The 20,589-nt window shown below is 32.0% G+C and overlaps 1 protein-coding gene across 2 annotated transcripts; it reads right to left on the reverse strand.

The window, feature by feature from the left end:
* Positions 1 to 18,418: 18,418 nt before the first annotated feature.
* LOC111211829 lies at positions 18,419 to 20,358 on the reverse strand. Of its 2 annotated transcripts, none has more exons than XM_022713117.2 (2): positions 19,648 to 20,358; positions 18,419 to 19,511 (listed from the first exon to the last, which is right to left on the reverse strand). In XM_022713117.2, exons 1-2 carry the CDS (start codon positions 20,107 to 20,109, stop codon positions 19,455 to 19,457), a joined length of 519 nt encoding a protein of 172 aa, XP_022568838.1. In that variant the 5' UTR covers positions 20,110 to 20,358; the 3' UTR covers positions 18,419 to 19,454. The 2 variants fall into 2 exon arrangements, with proteins under 2 accessions (XP_022568838.1, XP_022568839.1); XM_022713118.2 differs by having other exon boundaries at positions 18,420 to 19,507; positions 19,648 to 20,353.
* Positions 20,359 to 20,589: the final 231 nt, after the last annotated feature.

Here is a 20,589-nt window from a genome sequence, read left to right on the forward strand (position 1 = left end):
CACCACGAATTATATCAATCACATTACTAACACAGTTTAGTCCTTCATGAGTAAAGAACAGTGCATACACAGTTCATCATCACAACTCTAACCCTATAACAATAAAAAACTTGAAAAACAATGATCAATCCAAAACGCAAAATTCACAGCTACAATAAGGCTAAAAAATATTGAGATGAAAGAAGAATTATGTCCACAGCTTTGCGCTTACGTACCTCCTACGATTAAATATAATGTGGGCATGATGTTTTTATATCGACACTTGTTGTCCTTTATTATGTATTTATGTCCATCGAATTTTAAGCTATCATCATTTGAACTTATAATGAGCCCGACAACGCCGCCATACTTTTTACTACAATAATACTATAAACTAGGTTAAGAATGAAAATAATATATATATATATATATATTATTTTAAGTATTATATGTTTTTATATATAATAAAATAATAAATATATATTGAATAACTAAAAATTTAATAATTATTACATATATAATTAAATTGGTGCGAACATATAAATTTTTTTAATCTAATTTTTTTTATTTGATAGAATATATAATTAAATTTAAATAATATTAACTTATATAGTATATTTTTAATATTAATGTCTATTAAATGATGCTTTCTACTTATATGTTTTTTTATCATCTGCATATTTTATAACAAAAAATTAAAATTACTGATATAAAATTTTCATTGTATGATTAATAGTCTTAGTAATTTATAATTTAAAAAAAAAATAAGTTGTCAATGTTTGTTCAAAGCTTTAATCAAAAGTAATTGTTCAAAGTAAATTTCGAAATTAAAATATTTATGTATTTTATATGGTATATAGTTTAATTAAAAAAGATATATATGTATATATTTGAATCTTAATAAATAATTAAATTAGACTTTTTAATTATACGACTTTCTAATCATTTGTATCTTGACATACCAAAAATTTTAAACCATGAATCGTAAAATTTGAATGTGAGACTTTTAACAGTTTTAGTAATTTCTAATCATTTTTAAAATTCAAAATATAACATATACAGAAAAATCTAAATTTTTATTATATGGTTAATGTGGTTATTTAATTTATTTTTATAGTTTTAAATTAAACAAATATGATATAAGATATACTAATTTTTATCAAATCTTTGTTATTCAAAATCATTAATTGTCATATATATTTTAGCCATATTAGGCAATTCCGTAAATTTGAATGTGAGACTTTTAACAGTTGTAGTAATTTCTAATTATTTTTAAAATTCAAAATATAACATATACAGAAAAATCTAAAATTTTATTATATTGTTAATGTGGTTGTTTAATTTATTTTTATAGTTTAAAATTAAACAAATATGATATAAGATATACTAATTTTTATCAAATCTTTGTTATTCAAAATTATTAATTGTCATATATATTTTAGCTATATTAGGCAATTCCGTAACTTCTATTTAAGTAACTAATAAAGAACATTGGTAATGAAATTATGGTTAGTTTAATTAAAAAAAATATTATATAATTAGATAGATCAACATATTTCTTTAAGGATTCTAAAAATCATTTTAGTGATAACAGCGCATCTTTTATCACGAACAGTAAGTGTTTTTTTTTTTTTTTAATCAAAAAACACTAGGTGTTTAAAAACGAACGATAAGTATTAAAAACGAACGAGAGGAAAAGTTAGTTCATCGATGAGTGAGGAGAATCGAGTCAAAGGTACCATCGCCATCACCTTAACCGCACAGAAAAAAAAAACTTGACCACTAACTCTTCCCTACCACTCATACTTACTTTGTCGTTTGTCACTATAATATAGTTTTCTGATAAGTGTCTTTATTATATTATCAAATAAGTACAGACCCAACTCTGGAGTAGTGTTCACTCATATTCAGTTGATTTCGATATAAGTAGTTTATAGTTTGTACTATAAATCATTTTATGAAATATGAAAACATCAAAGCTCACGAATTTAATTAACCCTTTTTTGAAGAAAGGATTCTTAATTAACCTTTTAGGAAGCTATAATAAAAACTTAAAAAGCTATAATACAAACCAGAATTAAAGTTTGAATTGATGTTTTATTTTTTTGGCTAAGATAGTTTTGATTAACGTTTATATGGACATGAAATATCGAGCGAAAATGTATCTTTTTTAATCTGTAGTTTGATATACATCCAGTTTCGTTTGATAAGAAGGGATAATGAATTTTTGTTAGAAATAAATATTTGACTTAGATAAACCTCACATATTATTATTTGCAAGGAAAATATTACTGGTGAGCTTATAACATTAAAAATTAAAATGGTTAAAGTCATTGATATTTTTAAAAATAATTATGTTTATTTACTAGATTAGATAACTGATTATAAATTAATTATAATAAAATTGACGATAAGATAAATTTTATTTTATAATAATAAGACAATTCACATATATATTGTACTGTTATTCGAAAAGATTAAATTTAATCATTAAACTAAAAAAAGAAACAGAAAGATGCATAATTAAAATATCAAATTTTCTATAATCAGAAAGAAATTATTCAGTTACTTCAAAGATTTATTTATTATTTTTATCTATTAGTAGTGATTATAGTGAAAAATATAAAATAAAAATATTTACAATACATCAGAGTCTCCAAAAAGTTTAACGAAATAACAATCATATACTCACTCCGTTTCTATATAGATGATGTTTTAGAAAGATTATTTTGTTTTAATTTACATGAAGTTTTGAGATTTTAAGGTTAACTTTAACTTTATTGGAAACTGTTCAACCAATTAGATTTTACCGTCTTTTTTATAATTGGTTAACAGATTTTAAAATTATATCTTTAAAATATTTTTTTTAGAAAAATGTAGTTTTCTTAATCTTTGTGCACTAAGGCAAAACATCAAGTATTATGAAACAGAAGGAGTATATAATTTGATGAAAAATTTAAAATAATTTAATGTTTGAGAAATGCCATAAGATAGCACTAAAAACGTTTTTGTCATAAATATAGATACTAAAGATCAAAATGACCAAAATGTTTTATTAAAGAGGTAAATATACATTTATACCCCTAAGGTTAACTAATTCAAACATTATGATTTAGAGTTAAGGGGTGGGGATTTGTGATTAAGTTTTAAAATTTTATAAAATAAAAATAAATATTAAAAATTTGAAAAATAGTTTCAAAATGTATTTCGAATTACAAAAATAAAATTTATAAAAAAGTTCTAATTTGAAAACATATAATCTGAAACTATATAAAAAATATTTTTTTATATATGTATTCATATTTATATATCTAGGGTATTTAGATATTTTTACCTATTAAATGAAATATTTTGGTCATTTTTCTCTTTATGGTATATTTTGTGATAAAAACTTGAAAATAATCTATTTAGAAGAATTGTCCTTAATGATTTGTTTAAAATTTTTGAGAGACGCATAAACAATAACTTTCATAATAATCTTTGAATTATAATGTATGTATTAATAAATAACTGTAGGTTATTATATGTGCAATATTAGACAAAACACCTAGTATCAATAGTTTAACTAAGTATTTTAGCTAAATATTATAACATCTTATTGTGAGATGTTAAAAAAAACATCTTATTGTGACTTTTTTGAAAAAGAAAGAACAAACATTATAACTTTCCAATTGTTATAAGATAAACATTGAAATGATCATCCACTCATTTACCAACTCAAACACTATGATCATCTATTCACCCACTCATTTACCAAATTAAGCATCATTTTTGTTCTTTTATGTATTATTGCTCACTATAAATACCATCACTCATCTCACTCTTTTGTACATAAAAAACAAGAAGAAGAGTTTATAATCAAAGAATCATTACATCTAATCTCTCTTCTCCCTCTTTATAATAAGTATTCTCTCTTGCATATTTATCGTATATCTTCTTTCTGCGGAGAAAAATTTTCGTCCTTATTTAAATTTCTCGACACTATAAAATCATAAGTTATTTTACAACACGTTATCAGCACGATCGTTCTCCAATTTGGTAAAATTTATTTGTATCATTTATACCCTGCTATAATGGTCGGTATACCGCCTCTACTATTATTTATATCATGTTATAATGGCCGGAATACCGCATATATTATTTATTAGTAATTTAATTAATTTATTGGTCGGCCGAACCGCCTTATATTCTGTTTATTATTTATTGGTCGGCCGAGCCGCCTTATATTATGTTTATTATTAATTGGTCGGCCGAGCCGCCGTATAATTTATTTATTACTCTGCATTGACCAGCTGAGCCGTCGCATGATTTGTTGTCATAACATAAATATTCCATTGCCATAATTTTTTTTTTACTTTTATTAATTTTTATGAAATTTTATAGATTTGATTGACTATTTAATACGGTATTTTCAGACTAATTTTTGGTGCACTCGATTTAATCTCAACGGTCACAAAGAAATTTTTTCAAAATTTTTCTCTTTTTCCAACGGTCATGAACAGTGATTTTCATCTATAAATACAACTCATTCACTCCATTTTCTCATCCAAAACATTTCATCTTCTCTCAAATATTTTCAAATCGCTCTCCTCCGATTTTTTTTCATTTCAAGAAAGATGATTCGCGCATTTTTGATTTTATGTACAATTTTTATTTGTGTTTCTATTTACGGTTTATTCGTTGGAGAATTTTCTCCGGGAGAATTTAAGATGAATATCGGTTTAATTTTCTTTACATTGTTTCTCCTTGTAATTGCGTGTATTATTAATATAAATGGTTCATTTTAAAATTGCGAAATTCTAAAAAAAAAAACATATTTATGATTCATGATATTTAGTATCGTTTGGTATTATCGGTTTAGTATATAATGTTAATTAGACGATGATATTAATTTGTCTGATTGTATATATGCATGTTTTAAAGCAATGCACTATAATACTATAGTCATATGACATATAATATATTAACCATGACTAATGGTTGTCCATCTGCTAAAACGCATCGATCGATGGGTTTATGGGCTATAACGCATTGATCGATGGATCTGCTAAAACGACTTTGTTTAATTTAATTCTACACACTGTAATGTGTATCGCTTATTGTTAATTGGTTCGGTTAGGTTAACACTCCAAACAGAAAACACCTTTATACGTGTAGTTGTGTTACCAATTTGCTCGTATATTCATTGAACCATGCACATGCACACATGGGTCACCAATATGCTTGTTTGATAATAATACGTTTGGTCTAAGTTATAATACTAAATTGGTTTGTTCAGAAAATAATATGTTTGAATTGGTTTGGATAACCATTGGTTTATATGGTTCATGTTCTAAATAGTTGAGAATCATTAATTAATATTTGCAATATAATCTTTGGTTGGTTTGATTGTTTGGTTTTAAAATCTTGAGCACTAAAGAACTTGATATCATTAATAATCATCAACGCTTGTCTATATGTAAGAATAATAGTTATTTGATGAATTAACTTTTGCTTATTATACTTTAATATGCTTCATGGTTTAATGGTATTAAGGAAACATACTTTATGATTCATGGTCTAATATCATAAAAGAAATTATTTGTAATCGGTTAGTCTTGTAGTCGGTTAGTCTTTGGTCTTATATCATAAAAGAATTTGGATTATATGTTGATATTTACTAATGTAATGGCCATGTTTATATGAGCAAAATTTAAAGTTTTCAGGATTGTGTATTCTCTCGGAAAGATATGTACAAGTTATCAGCCAATTCAGAAACATGAACAGCTGAAACTTTCATCGCCGATACACTTCTGTTTATAAGATAAGTATTTTTATGCTTTATATACAAGTTTAACAAACGTGATTAGATAAATCAATTTGTATGAAAGTTGGCAGTGATATAAATTTGTTCAGTAAATTGATTGATAGGTTAAACTTTGTTAAATAGCATGAGAGTAATAATATAGTCTATATAATAATTACTATGAAAGTTTTATTTATTTTCTGATATAATAAGACACTTTTGTTTATACATATTTATATATATTTGAAATATTTTGATTTTATTACCATTTATATTGAGGATTTTAAGTTTAAAGCTTGACTCTAAAAGATCCATAAGTTTTGGAGAATAATATATAAAAAAAAGGTATTATCACCTGAAGTGATTACCTAAAGCTCATTTTGTATTTTGCATTTAAAGATTACAAGACGTAAAGTCTGTAAATAAAGCCAACTATGTTGGATGTTAAGTTTAAAAGTAAAATTTCTTCAAGGAATTTTTTTTATGATGCATATATATTGAAAAATATATATTGATAAATCACGTCTAGTTGATTATGATTCATTCTCCTGAAGAGAATAAGACATTTATACCAAAAGTGAACATAAAAGTGGTTTTAGACGTGAGCATAAATGAGGTCAAGATCCAAAGAGTTTCTTTATAGAACTCATACTCTCACTTAAAGTTGAGAAAATAAACATGGTAATAAAGAAAAGAAATTATGAATTCATCTGAAGTTGAAAGAAAATTTATTGTGTGTACAATACAAGGTAGTAAAAACTTATAGAATGCTTAATAAGAGGATATATATGATGCTCCAGAAGTGTACATAGTATTACTGCACATAAAAATGCAATTTAAAGTTCTTAAGAATACAATTTAAAGTTCTTAAGGTATTGTATTTTTATAAGTATCAAAAGTTAAAACGATCTACGAAAAATACATAACCCATGTAGGATATGTTGTTGATTAAAAAAAAAATGAGATACATTCGAGATTGATAAACCTGTAGTATTATCATCTTGACGGGAAAAGTTAAAGAATCTCAGTTTTTATGATAAGTCAAACATCCAGAAGATTATGTTTACACTAAAACTAAGATTGATGAATTTTTCTCAAAGTAAATCTATGAGATTTTGAGACACTTATGTTGAGACAATAAGCAAACGAAATGATATATACATTTCAATCAGAAATAATTCTCAAAGCAGTATAAGTATTTTAGAGAAAATATCTACAGCCTCTTATATATTGTACTATACAAAGATTAGTATAATGAAGATAAATGTATAGTAAACTAGAAGTTTACATTTGGCATGAATCAGTTAGACCATTTTGGTTCATTAATAATGCGAATATATACTTAAAGGTCATATGCATATTCATATAAGAACCAGAAGATTCTTCCGAATCTTTTAACATATGTTGCTTACCCATAAGATAAAAGGGTAATATGGTTTTCACCAGCCAAAAGAATATATTGGCATAAATAACGAAGATGTTAGTGGACTGATCACCCACTATGCATTTTTATAATATTGGTGAATTCACTTCTTAAAGTCTTTAACGACTATAGCACATTCACTGAGATAAGTGCTAAACATTTTGAGCAACACTGGTTCGCATCAAGCCAATAAATATTCACTAGTTCTCCCCATCATTGGTATAGGATCAGAAACCAATCATTTTCCATCTAAGAATTTTGGATGTTGCTCCGCCACAGAGCTTCAAATGAAGATGTGTTTTCAAATGAGGTTAGAAATATATGTTGGATATAAATCTCTATTGACACTTAAGAATCCAGAGCCATCCCCGAAGAATATAAGTAAGGCTCTACATGAATTCAAAAAGTGAGTTAGTACTTCCAACATAAGGGGGAGAAAATAAACAGTTGGAAAAGAAAATAAGTTGAAATGAATTATCATTGATCATCGGGCTAAACACAATGTGAAATAGAAGTCCAAAAGATAATTCAGTTACAAAACTTACTAAAGCAGTTGCCAGACACGACCCATATAAATATAGTGATCAAGTCACATATACCAGCTGTAAATGCTCCAATAAGAATAAATGTTCTACAAGAACAATATCAAACTGCTAGTCACGCCTGCAGCGTGGTAGACATATTGGTTCCAAAGATAAAAATTCTCGTAAATGAAAAGGAGCATATATTGATAATGGTCAAAACGAGGCAATATAGTTTTGTATGATCTCCAGAAGAGAAATTAAACATGACTGAAGGAAATTCAGGTACCTGAGACAAATGAAGGGATCTCAATAAGTTATGTCATGTATGAAATAAAATGGAACCGATAAGAAAATCGACATCGATGATATTATGCATGCAAAATAGCAGTTGATATAATAAATGAGAAAGAGGATCATGAAAGAAAGTATATTGAAAAGTGTACACAAAGAAATGATTGGCCAAATCAGAAAGATGCAATATACAAAGATATAAACTTCTTGTGAAATAGAGAAGTATTTGGACCAGTAGTCCATACACTAAAAAGTGTAAAACAAGTGAGATGTAAATGAACCGTTGCACACAAAGAATGATCAATATGGAATTGATTGTGAAGAGACATAATTTCATGTGGTAGATGCAACTAGTTTCAAGTTCCTTATAGTCTGGTAATAAAGGAAGAACTTGAATGAAACAATCCACTTGAAAATGTTAATCCCTAAAAGTAGAATCCATGAAGGATTGATGATATCAAAATCATGTTCCCAAGAACTCTGCATATTCGATCGAATTGAAACAAACTATTTTATGGGATATATGAAATATTATAAGGTTAACAAATGTATCCATTTGTATTTATCAAGAGATTATAAATCAATAGAATCATGATTTGAATATAATCAAAACTCCTGAAGAGTTATAGAAAAATTGTGTTTTGGAAGAAAACTCTTGACAATACCATATTGTTTTTATGTATTCTAAACTGGAGATCTAAAACTGAGATGTTATCATAAAGATCCTTAAGGTATTTTATTTAAGACGCTCGTATATGTTTGGTCCTGAAATACTATACTTAAGAGTGTTATTTGAGAAAATTATTAATCTTTTTCATTACTGAAAGATGTAATTTCATATGAAAAGAATGAAAATCATAATAGTAACTTCTATAGTTACAAATGAATAATTCGTATGTACGAGGCGAATCTCTAGACGATTGTATGTAAGAAATTTGGTTTGAAATCCAAATAGACCAATAAACTATTGTCTAATTCAAAAGAGAATTATGGACAAGAAGTCTAAAGGCCCTAGATATCATAATAGAAATGAATAGAGTTTATTCTCTTAAGCTCAATTCTCTGAAGAGAGTTGATTGGAATGCATATCCTGAAGATATTGTTTACAGGGAAAGAAATATGATAATAAGTGTGGATGTACTCTTTTTCCTTATCATGGTTTTTTATCCCATTGGGTTTTTCCATGACAAGGTTTTAACGAGGCAACAAAGAACACACAAAAGATAGACACCCAAAGAAAATCTATCATTGTTCTAAAGGTTCTATGACTACTCATTCGAGGGGGAGCTTACGTAGTTGTACTCTTTTTACCTTACTATGGTTTTTCCCATTGGTTTTCCATGACTAGGTTTTTAACGAGGCACTATGTAATACAAGATGGATGATCAAGGGGGAGTGTTATAAGATAAACATTGAAATGATCATCCACTCCTTTACCAACTCAAGCACTATGATCATCTACTCATCAAGCACTATGATCACTCACTCATTTACCAAATTAAGCACCATCTTTGTTATTCTATGTATTTTTACTCACTATAAATACCATCACTCATCTCACTCTTTTGTACATCAAAAACAAGAAGAAGAGTTTATAATCAAAGAATCATTACATCTAATCTCTCTTCTCCCTCTTTATAATAAGTATTCTCTCTTGCATATTTATCGTATATCTTCTTTCTGCGGAGAAAAATTTTCGCCCTTATTTAAATTTCTCGAAACTATAAAATCATAAGTTATTTTACAACACCGATATATTATTTGAAATCTAAGGAGTAGATAGCCTGAGCGGGCAACCCCAAGCTAGGTTAATTCTTCTTTTGAACTTTGTTTTTCTTCTTTTAACTTCACGTCGTGAATGTAATAATTGTCCTTTCTATATTACAGGATACTAGTACGCGCAATATGATAAAACATTTAAATCTACAAAATACCACAAAATTAAAAAAGTATATTTAATCAAAATCCCCTTGTATTTTCGATCTCCTTGAACTTTTCAGAATCATTTACATCTTTGTGAAATAAGCCCGTCCTAATGATATACATCCAACAGTTGTTTTTTAAAGACAAAATGTTAATGGACTAATAAGATAAAATAAAAGAACTATCTCATGATTTTTCATAGATCATTGTTTAAACTTTCGACCAAAAACAAAGAAACATACGTTGAATCTGACTTTTAACAACCAGGACGAGTTAGTCTGGTGGTGTATGGCTTGCGGCTGCAAGTACGGTCTCGGGGTTCGATTCGCATTGGCCACCAGGGAATTTCAATGCGGACTTGCTTTGGCGCCCGAGACCGAAGACCGTTGCCTGGCCATGATCCACCCTCGGGTGTGCGTCCACGCCGCTAAGGGTTCGGTCTCTTGTCTGGACCACCACGGTGGGGCCAGGACACTCGGATATCAAAAAAAAAAAATCTGACTTCTAACGCTTAACAGTGTAATTCTTTTAAAGAATTTGTGTCTATAGCTTTAACTGTTTGTCCACTATAACGTTAATAAATCAGCGATATAACTATAACGTTAATAAATCAGCGATATAGTTTTTAGTCTCAGTTCAGCTACTGTATAAATCAATCAGGTGAAATTGTTTTTATCACTTAACGCTCGATGTGATTTACTTTTTCTTTTATTATTTGTTTACCCCATAAATTTTCTTCCCACTTACTCTAATTTATTTACTCCCATTTATTCTAATATTTACCAATCACAATCTATGTGTATCTCGTGCTATATACACTTGACAGTCGGAATATCCCACACTTCTGAATATTCGTGCTATGTATGAAAAGTGCGCCTGCAGCCATATCATTACATGTTGAAAAGTGAAAAGGATGACTTTTGTGTTGGTTCCCACACGCAGGGAAGTCTTGTGAGTTGTGAAGGGCCTACCACAGTCTCCGATCACAAGAAAATATTCTTGTTTTCTTTTTTTGAAAGAGGTCAATATTCTTGAGTTTATTTGCTATATTAATTACACGAATAAGAGTAAACTAGATAGTTAAGATGGCTATACTAATGTTAAAATTATATATTATGATTATGTATAACATAATATATACTTTAAGCGATAGAACTAAAGGTATAATTGTTATCAGGGGTGAAGCTAGAGACTTTTCATAATGGGTGCACTAATATTAAAATTTGATATATGGTGTTTGCAAGTTTGAAAAGAAGCTTTGAATTTTTTTTTTATATTTCGCCTATCACATTGTAGTAGTTACGGACTTTGGGGTTTAACAAATAAAATCGAAAAAAGTGGATCAATAACATATTATAAGCAAAACAATAACTGTGTGAAATAAAAAAAGTATAGTTCATTTAAATTCAGAAAACATAGTTGCATAATAAAAGAAATTAAAGGTTATTCGGTCCTCTAAACTGTAAAGGTTGTTCCAGATGCGACCATCACGTGAGACTTGCTGGTGGTTCGTTCCTAGAAGTTTCTTCTCATCTTCAAGATCGTCTAATGCAAAGCTCTCATGGCGGCGAAGGTGGTGACACTCGCATGCTTATATTGCTTGCTCGAGAAGACTAATACACTAAGCCGGGACGATTTATAGTGATTCAATCTCCTCGAAACAGATATCATCTCATCGAGCAGTAACAAAACCGAGTACGACACATTTATCTAAAAATAGATTCTCAACGTCCTCTTTCGGCAATGAGATGCGGTTCTCAAGAACGTGAGTGATCTCCTAAATGCATGAAGACATGTATGGAGAAAATGGTTCTTTCAGTAATACTTGGCATCGTACTAAAGTTTCATCGCTTTGTCATCTCTACGGATCTGTCGACTTAATGGCGATAGATCAGATGGGTTACCTTTTTTAATAGAAACGTATAGAAAAATAAGGAAGCTTTATTGAGGCTATGATTATATTGAAAGGATTGATAAATAAACTAATCGAACTTGAAGCTGAAGGTTCATCACGTAAAAGTGTTCGTCGAGAAAATTGTAGATGGTATGAAGTTCTTTTAAAAGAATGTTAGTGTGAACGCATTAACTTCACTGTTTTGGTGAGAAACGTTCTTTGCGTGACACCTAAGCGTTTTACTAAATAAAAGCTTCTCGTGAAGCCACGTCACCACGTCACATTCCTTGCCAATAAACTTTTAAGGTAAGTTTTAAAAATGTTTCTCCTTTAATTTATAGGGGATACAGCGTTTTGTAATAATTACACGAATAAGAATAAACCTCAAGATTATAATTCAAAAGACAGCTGAAGCTCTAGCTTTACAACTATTAAAGTTAACTCTGAATCAAAGCCCTAGCAGCCATTCACTCTTCCTTTTCCTTTTCCTTTTTTTTTTGCGTTTATGCATATATCTTGTATATTGTTATAAATCATATTATGGATGTCCATAATCGGCCCATACCTAGAGAGAGAGAGAGCCGGCAGCTGGAAACCCTAGTTTCTCTTTTCTTTATTGGTTTATGATTTGTACTATTTCCATATTCTAGACTTTCCATATTTTTAGTCTTTCTTTTTCTCTCTTTGTAATTCTCTATATATAAAGGGCACACTTTATGTTTATGAAGTAATAACAGAAACATACAGATTATATTCTCTAGTTTCACAACACGTTATCAGCACGATTACTCTAAGAACCCTAAGCTAAATCCCGACTCAGAAACCCTAAACCCTAACGGCGATAAACCATTAACCCGACGACGAACCCTAATCCGATCGAGAACCTAAAACCCCATATCTAAAGTGTTCCCGATCCCAGCTCGAGACCTCAGTCCGTTTCAGCTCTCGACAGAGACCGTCTCAGCTCGACACACAGCCTGTTCGCGACCCGCTCGATACTAAGCTTGATAGCCAACACATTCGCGACCCGTCTCAGCGTCAATCCGTTCGCGACAGACAGCAACCCGTTCGCGACTCGACGATCTCAGCTCGCGATCCTCATTTCATTGGTGGTCCATTCAACCCTACTTGAGGTTAAGGTAACCCTTAAAACCTAATCGAAACCCTAGGGTAATAGATCAAAACCCCAATGAGTAAATCAAAGCTCATAATCATAAGTTCGATTCCCTAAACCCCAATTGATCTAATGATCAAAATCATTTCCTAATACCCTTAGCCGCATACATGCATAATGCATGTTATGCTTGAAATCGATTAAAACCCTAAAGCTAATGCAAAATCGATTTTATCCAAACCCTAATTAATCTTTGAGATCGAAATTGATTGTTTGAATGATTGTATTTTTGGATATAGTATGCTAGCCTTGATTAATTAAAACCGTATTGAATTTGATCACATAGAAATCGATTGCTAGGATTGATAATCTCATTCTTGAATTTGGTTGTTTGAATTGATGAAACCGATTGAATGATTTTCAAATTGAAGTCGTATTGATTGTTTGATCGAAACCCTAATGTATTGAAATTAAAATCGAATACTATCTTGTTTGATTGATTAAAACCGAATGCTTGAATTGAAATAGAAATCGCTTGCTAGGTTAAATGATTTATGCATTCTCGTCTTGATAATGATCCGGCTAGTATTGATAGTTTTCATACATTCTCGAATGAACCCTAATTGATGCATTGCTCGACTGTTTGATTGCAATTACATATTGAACTCTTAGAAAACCGTTTGCTAAGATTGAAAACGAATGACCATTGTATTGATTGCATTGAAACCGTTTTCTAAGATTGTAGCCGTGCGGCTTGTTTGCATCATGCATGCATAATAGTATGAACTGATTGCATATAGAATCTGAATGCTAAGATTGAACATGTATGCATCATATACGAATGACCTATTTGCATCATACCTAGAATCCGGATTGCTTGAGCATATTGATTGCATTCGCTTGAACACTTTTAAATCTAAATTATGAAACATATGATTTCAGATGTCGAAAATCAACAACTTGGATTTTGCTGCCCTAAGTCTCTCTGGAGATAATTACTTGCAATGGGCACTTGATGCTAAGATCATCTTAAAATCCAAGGGACTCGGTGAATGTATCACCGAGGGCAATAATGCAAGTGAGAAAGATAGATACAGTGCGATATTAATTATATGTCATCATCTTATTGAGAGTCTCAAAGATCAGTATTTGACTATTGAGAATCATCTAGACCTTTGGACAGAGTTGAAAACGAGATATGATCACCAGAGAACGGTGTTATTACCAAAGGCTATGTATGATTGGAGGAATCTCAGAATCCAGGACTTCAAGTCCGTGTACGAGTATAACTTGGCCCTGTTTAAAATAGTTTCAAAGTTAAAACTGTGTGGTGAGGATATAACGGATAAGGATATGCTTGAGAAAACCTTTTCCACCTTCCACACAAGCAATGTGTTGTTACAACAACAGTACCGTGAGAAGGGCTTCACAACTTATGCTAATCTGATCTCTTGTCTCCTGCTCGTTGAGCAGAACAATGAACTGTTGATGAGAAACAATAAATTGAGACCTCCTGGAACAAACCCATTACCTGAGGCACATGCGACCGTAGAGGCTAAGAAAGAGTCGAACCATGTCCAGAGTCATAGCCAACACGAACGTGGTCGCGGAAAATGGCATGGCGTGGTGATCGAGACCGAAACTCGTTTGGTCGAGGCCGAGGCAACTCATATGGATGTGGCTCCTATGGAGGCCGTGGACATGGCCGAGGCCGTAGTACTTCTTTCAAGCCACAAAACTCGACCAAATCCGTGTGCTATAGATGTGGTATGAGTAATCATTGGGCTAAGACATGTAGGACTCCCAAACATCTCGTTGACCTCTACCAAGAGAGTTTGAAAGGGAAGAATCCTGAAGCTCATATGACTTATCAAGATGGTGAAGATGATTTCAATCATGAACGAGACGATCTTATGGATTATGAAACTTCAGATTGTTTAAAAGAATGAAGTTGAATTCGACATCTATGTTTTGTGTTCTTTGGTTTGTGTTTTCTATGTTTTGATTGCTTTGAACTTGTTTTGAATCTTAATGAATGAAAGTTTTTGATATAAAAGTCTCTAAAGTCTCATAGAGGGCTACGGCCAGGCAAATATCATGTTGCCTAAAGGTACGCATCTAGGGTTATCTGATGCATTGTATTCACCCAGCTCTAAGAGAAGCCTATTGTGCTTTAAAGACATTCAAGTGAATGGCTTTCATATTGAGACTAAGGGCGAAGGAAACAAAGAGTTCCTTCAGATCATAGAGATCGGCCAAAGGCTATAAGAAAGTCCTTTAAAGACTATACGTCTTGATAATGCTGGTGAATTCACGTCCCAAGCGTTTAATGATTACTGTATGTCCATGGGGGTAAGTGTGGAACACTCCGTGGCACATGTACATACACAGAACGGCTTGGCCGAATCATTCATAAAACAAATTCATCTCATAGCTAGACCATTGCTTATGAGGTCTAAGCTTCCGGCCACAGCTTGGGGACACGCGGTCTTGCACGCGGCCGAACTGATTCGTATCAAACCGTCTTATGAGCATAGATATTCCCCATTACAATTTCTTATGGGTCATGAGCCAGACATATCTCATCTTAAGACATTTGGTTGTGCCGTCTATGTGCCAATTGCACCACCACAGAGAACAAAGATGGGACCTCAAAGGAGGATGGGGATATATGTTGGATATGATTCTCCCACGATTATAAAATATCTTGAGCCAACTACGGGTGATTTGTTTAAGGCTAGATACGCGGATTGTCATTTCGATGAATCCGAACATCCAACATTAGGGGGAGATAATAATAAGCTGGTAAAAGAAATTACATGGAATCAAACATCCTTATCTTGGCAAGATCCTCGGACTCAAGAATGTGATTTAGAAGTCCAAAAGATAATACATTTACAAACGCTAGCTAATCAATTGCCAGATTCCTTTGCTGACCTGAAAAGAGTGACTAAGTCATATATACCAGCTGCTAATGCACCAATAAGAATTGATGTTCAAGAGGGACACAATCAAGTTGCTACAGAGTCTAGACAACGTTTGAAACATGGTAGACCAATAAGTTCCAAAGATAAGAACCCTCGGAAAACTAAGAAAGGTGCAGATAATGAAACCGAGGTGGTTGAAACCCTAGACACGACCGCGGCCGATCCTAAAACCCTAATAGCGATCGCAGCCGATCATAAGATCTTAGATGCGGCCGGCCCTGATGTATCTAATATTGATTCTTGGGACGCCAAGGTTCAAGGTACTGAAGGTCCTGATAATAATGAGATCTCAATAAACTATGTCTTGTATGGGATACAATGGAACATAAAGAATGTCGACATTGATGATATATTTGCATGCAATGTAGCACTTGAAATCATGGATGATAATGAGGATCATGAACCCACGTCTATCTTAGAGTGCACTCAACGATCAGATTGGATCAAATGGAAAAAAGCTATAAACGTGGAGTTAAACTCTTTAAAGAAGATAGATGTCTTTGGACCAATAGTCCGGACACCATATGATGTTAAACCAGTCGGCTATAAGTGGGTCTTTGTGAGAAAAATAAACGAACATGGTGAAGTATTTCGATACAAAGCACGGCTTGTTGCACAAGGATTCTCACAGAGACCAGAAATAGATTATGAGGAGACGTACTCCCCTGTGGTGGATGCTACTACTTTTAGATTCCTGATAAGTCTGGCTATAAGAGAAAACTTAGACTTGCGTTTAATGGATGTTGTAACTGCATACTTATATAGTCCACTGGATAATGAAATATATATGAAAGTACCAGAGGGTATAGAGTTGAAAAAACAAATCGAGTACTCGAGAACAACACTGTATAAAGTTGAATAAGTCACTTTATGGATTGAAACAATCAGGCCGAATGTGGTATAATAGGTTAAGTGAGTACCTAGAGAGAGAAGGATACAAGAATGATCCAATCAGCCCTTGTATTTTTATAAAGAAATTCGGCCAGGGCTTTGTGATTATAGCAGTGTATGTTGATGATTTAAATATCCTAGGAACCTCTGGAGAAATCTCCCAAACAGTTGAATATCTTAAAAAAGAATTCGAGATGAAAGATCTTGGAAAAACAAAGTTTTGTTTGGGATTACAGCTTGAGTACATAAGAGATGGAATCCTTGTGCATCAAATGGCATATACAGAAAAAGTACTCAAGAGATTCAAAATGGCCGAGTCTCACCCATTGTCTAGCCCCATGGTCGTGAGGTCTCTAGGCTTGGACACTGATCTGTTCCGTCCTAAGATGGACGATGAAAATGTTCTTGGTCCCGAAGTGCCATATCTCAGTGCTATAGGATCTTTAATGTATCTGGCCAGCCACACTCGGCCAGACATATGCTTTGTTGTGATCCTACTATCTAAGTTTAGCTCTTGTCCAACCCAAAGGCACTGGAACGGGATTAAACATGTTCTTCATTACCTGCAAGGAACGAAAGACTTGAGTTTATTTTATACTAACCAAAACAAAGAAGGTTTAGTTGATTTTGCTGATGCAGGTTATCTTTCGGATCCACACAATGCTCGATCACAGACAGACTATGTTTTCACACATGGTGGAACGGCCATATCATGGCGTTCCATGAAGCAGACGATCGCGTCCACATCTTCAAACCATTCGGAGATCTTGGTTGTTCATGAGGCCAGTCGCGAGTTGTTCAGAACAGGGGGAGTAATACGTGTTGTGCTCTTTTTCTTTCACCATGGTTTTGTCCCAATGGGTTTTCCTGGTAAAGTTTTAATGAGGCAACATCTAAACCGTATTACAATCCCTGTATAGTTATGACATCCAAGGGGGAGTGTTATAAATCATATTGTGGATGTCCATAACCGGCCCGGTCCATACCTAGAGAGAGAGAGAGCCGGCGGCTGGAAACCCTAGTTTCCCTTTTCCTTATTGGTTTATGACTTGTACTATTTTCATATTCTAGACTTTCTACATTTGTAGTCTTTCATTTTCTCTCTTTGTAATTCCCTATATATAAAGGGCACACTTTATGTTTATGAAATAATAACAGAAACATACAGATTCTATTCTCTAGTTTCACGAGTTATATATGTATCTTTTTGCACTTTTTGCACCGAATGTTAAATGCATTTGTCTACTATTTATTGTCTTTTCACTTAATATTTTAAATATTTGTACCTCTCCCTGCAGATGAAAATTGTATGAATATATGTAGGCTTGTTACTTTAATTGGGTTTAGAGAAGCCCAATAACATATCAGATCAAATTTCGATTGCTCATAGACTTTCTGTGGATATTTTATTTATATATTTCGATTATAGGCCCAAAGAGACAAGAGTCTGACTTATTTTATTTCAAATGTTTAAGGTGAAAAGGTATGCCTATGGTTATGTATGGTATTTTCCTCCTTGCATTCGCAGATGGATTAACAGTCGCTTGTTGTTGTTGTGTCGAATTGTATATCTTTCTTTGTTTTGGCGTTGCTCTTCCTCTTTTCAAGGTGTGATTGGTTATTTTGGAATAAATGGCAAGAAAATAAATAGGTGAAAAAAGAGAAGAAAAATTAAAATAGGAAAGAACAAAAACAGGAGTAAATTGTGTTTACTCTAATGTATGTGTCTACATTTTGCTCCATTGGAATAGTAACTAGAGGAAATAAGTGAAAATATGTGTTTACTTGATTGGTAATTAGATTTTTACTCTATAAATGACATTCAGTCGCACATTCTCAGTTTGTACTTTTGGAGATTTGTAACCTACCAGCTTTGCATTCCATTCCACTTTGATGATAAACTTATATGAAAAAGAAATTAGTGGTTAGATTTAGTCCATCACAAGCACACACGTTTGCAATTTTTTTTGTATCAAACTATATGGTCATACCATATACTGTCTATTCTACCGGTTTATTAGAGAGATTGTTTTTACTTTAAATTAAATTATTTTTTTAGGGCTTGCTATTTTATTACATAGCGGTAAATAAAAACAAAATTAACTTTCTGTCAATACCGCCATGCCAGAACTGTTGAAACCATGTATTTACACACTTGCCATATCGGAAAACTTAATGAACTACACAATACACCAATATGTTTTTACTTATTTCAGAATCTTTGATGCATTACGCAGGCAGCAGATAATGCTGTCAACGAGAGATGAGTTGGAGTTAAATGGTAATAAATCGTCAGAGAGTAGATCTATAAAGACGATGACAAAAGTTATATGCGTTAGTTCAATTTTTAAAACTGGAAACTAAATTTTCTGAACTACTCACTCTTGTTTTTTTTTTACCTTTTCTTTGTACACCCAAATAAAATTACATCCCTTCACAAGATCGATGAAACATGAGTAGTGGGAAAGAGGTAATGAAATAAACCATCCCCTTCAACAACACATAATAAGTGCCTATTTTTTTTAAAAACAACATTTCAGGTCTAAGTTTAACATAAAATGTAAAATAAATTTAAAGAAAAAAAATGGAAGCAACCATGTTCCTAGTTTAATAAAAACTAACCAGAAGCTTTTTTTGCAAGCTCTACACACTCTTCTTCATGTCCCTGCAACTTAAGCCTTCTCTTCCACCCATTGCTTCCTCCAAAAATTGGAAGGAAAACAAATTATATTTTTATATCTAATAAAACTAGCAAATTACACAACTCTCATCAATACACAGAAGAAATTAATGTGGAAGTTATGAAAAAACTCATATGAGATAAAGTAGTACATACCTGAGACTGTTTGTTATCGATCATGTGAACAAATGGTTCTTCATTGTTCTTAGACCCGACATGGGTCCTCTTAAGGCTCAAAAGCCCTTTCCACCTTCCCTTAGAGGAAGAAGATGAGAAGATGGGTCGCTTGAGAGAGAAGATGTTGGTAGCTTCATGGGGACTTTCTTCTTCATCTTCGACGAGGAGCTCTTCTCTCAATGTTCTCTGGACTTGGTTAGTCTCCTTGAATGGCAACAGCTTTCCTTTAGAGAAAAGTTCATCAGCAGGCATCATTGTGTAGTCGGAGACAGAAAACTCGAAGTTATCAGTAGCTGAGGAAGAACCCTCTGGTTTGGAGAGAGGGCTTGATCTTCGCGTCTTCGTCGTCTCAGGCCTAGTCTCAACGAAATCATTAGAGAAAGAGATTCTAGGACTCATGTCACCACCACCATTGAAGTTGTACATTTCTAAGCATGCCATTAGCTAGAGACAGAGCTCTATTGTGGCGAATTATAAACTCAGTTAAAAGACTCTTTTGGAGAGAGAGAGAGAGAGATTTAATTCTGGTAGGGACAGTCAGTTGCACAGAGAAGCCTTGTGCAGTAGCAGTAGTATTATATAGTACCCAATACTCATTTAGTTATGACTTATTATTGGGTTCACCCCCCTAATATGATTGTGTTATTTCATATTTGATATTTTTTTAAAAATGAAACAAAATATTGTCAAATTATATTATCTTTTTTAAATTAAAAGATAAAAATAAATAAATAAAAAATAGTAGTAATTACAAAAAAAAATATTTTTAATGTCGTCATCAAAACATTAAACCCTAAATCCTAAACCCTAAACCCTTAGGTAAACCCTAAACTCTAGGATAAATCTTAAACTCTAGGATAAATTTTAAACTCTAAATCAAAATTACTAAACACTAAAACACTCAAGGGTTTAGGGTTTAGG

The sequence above is a fragment of the Brassica napus genome, chromosome C9 (genome assembly GCF_020379485.1).
Source record: "Brassica napus cultivar Da-Ae chromosome C9, Da-Ae, whole genome shotgun sequence".
Taxonomy (NCBI): domain Eukaryota; kingdom Viridiplantae; phylum Streptophyta; class Magnoliopsida; order Brassicales; family Brassicaceae; genus Brassica; species Brassica napus.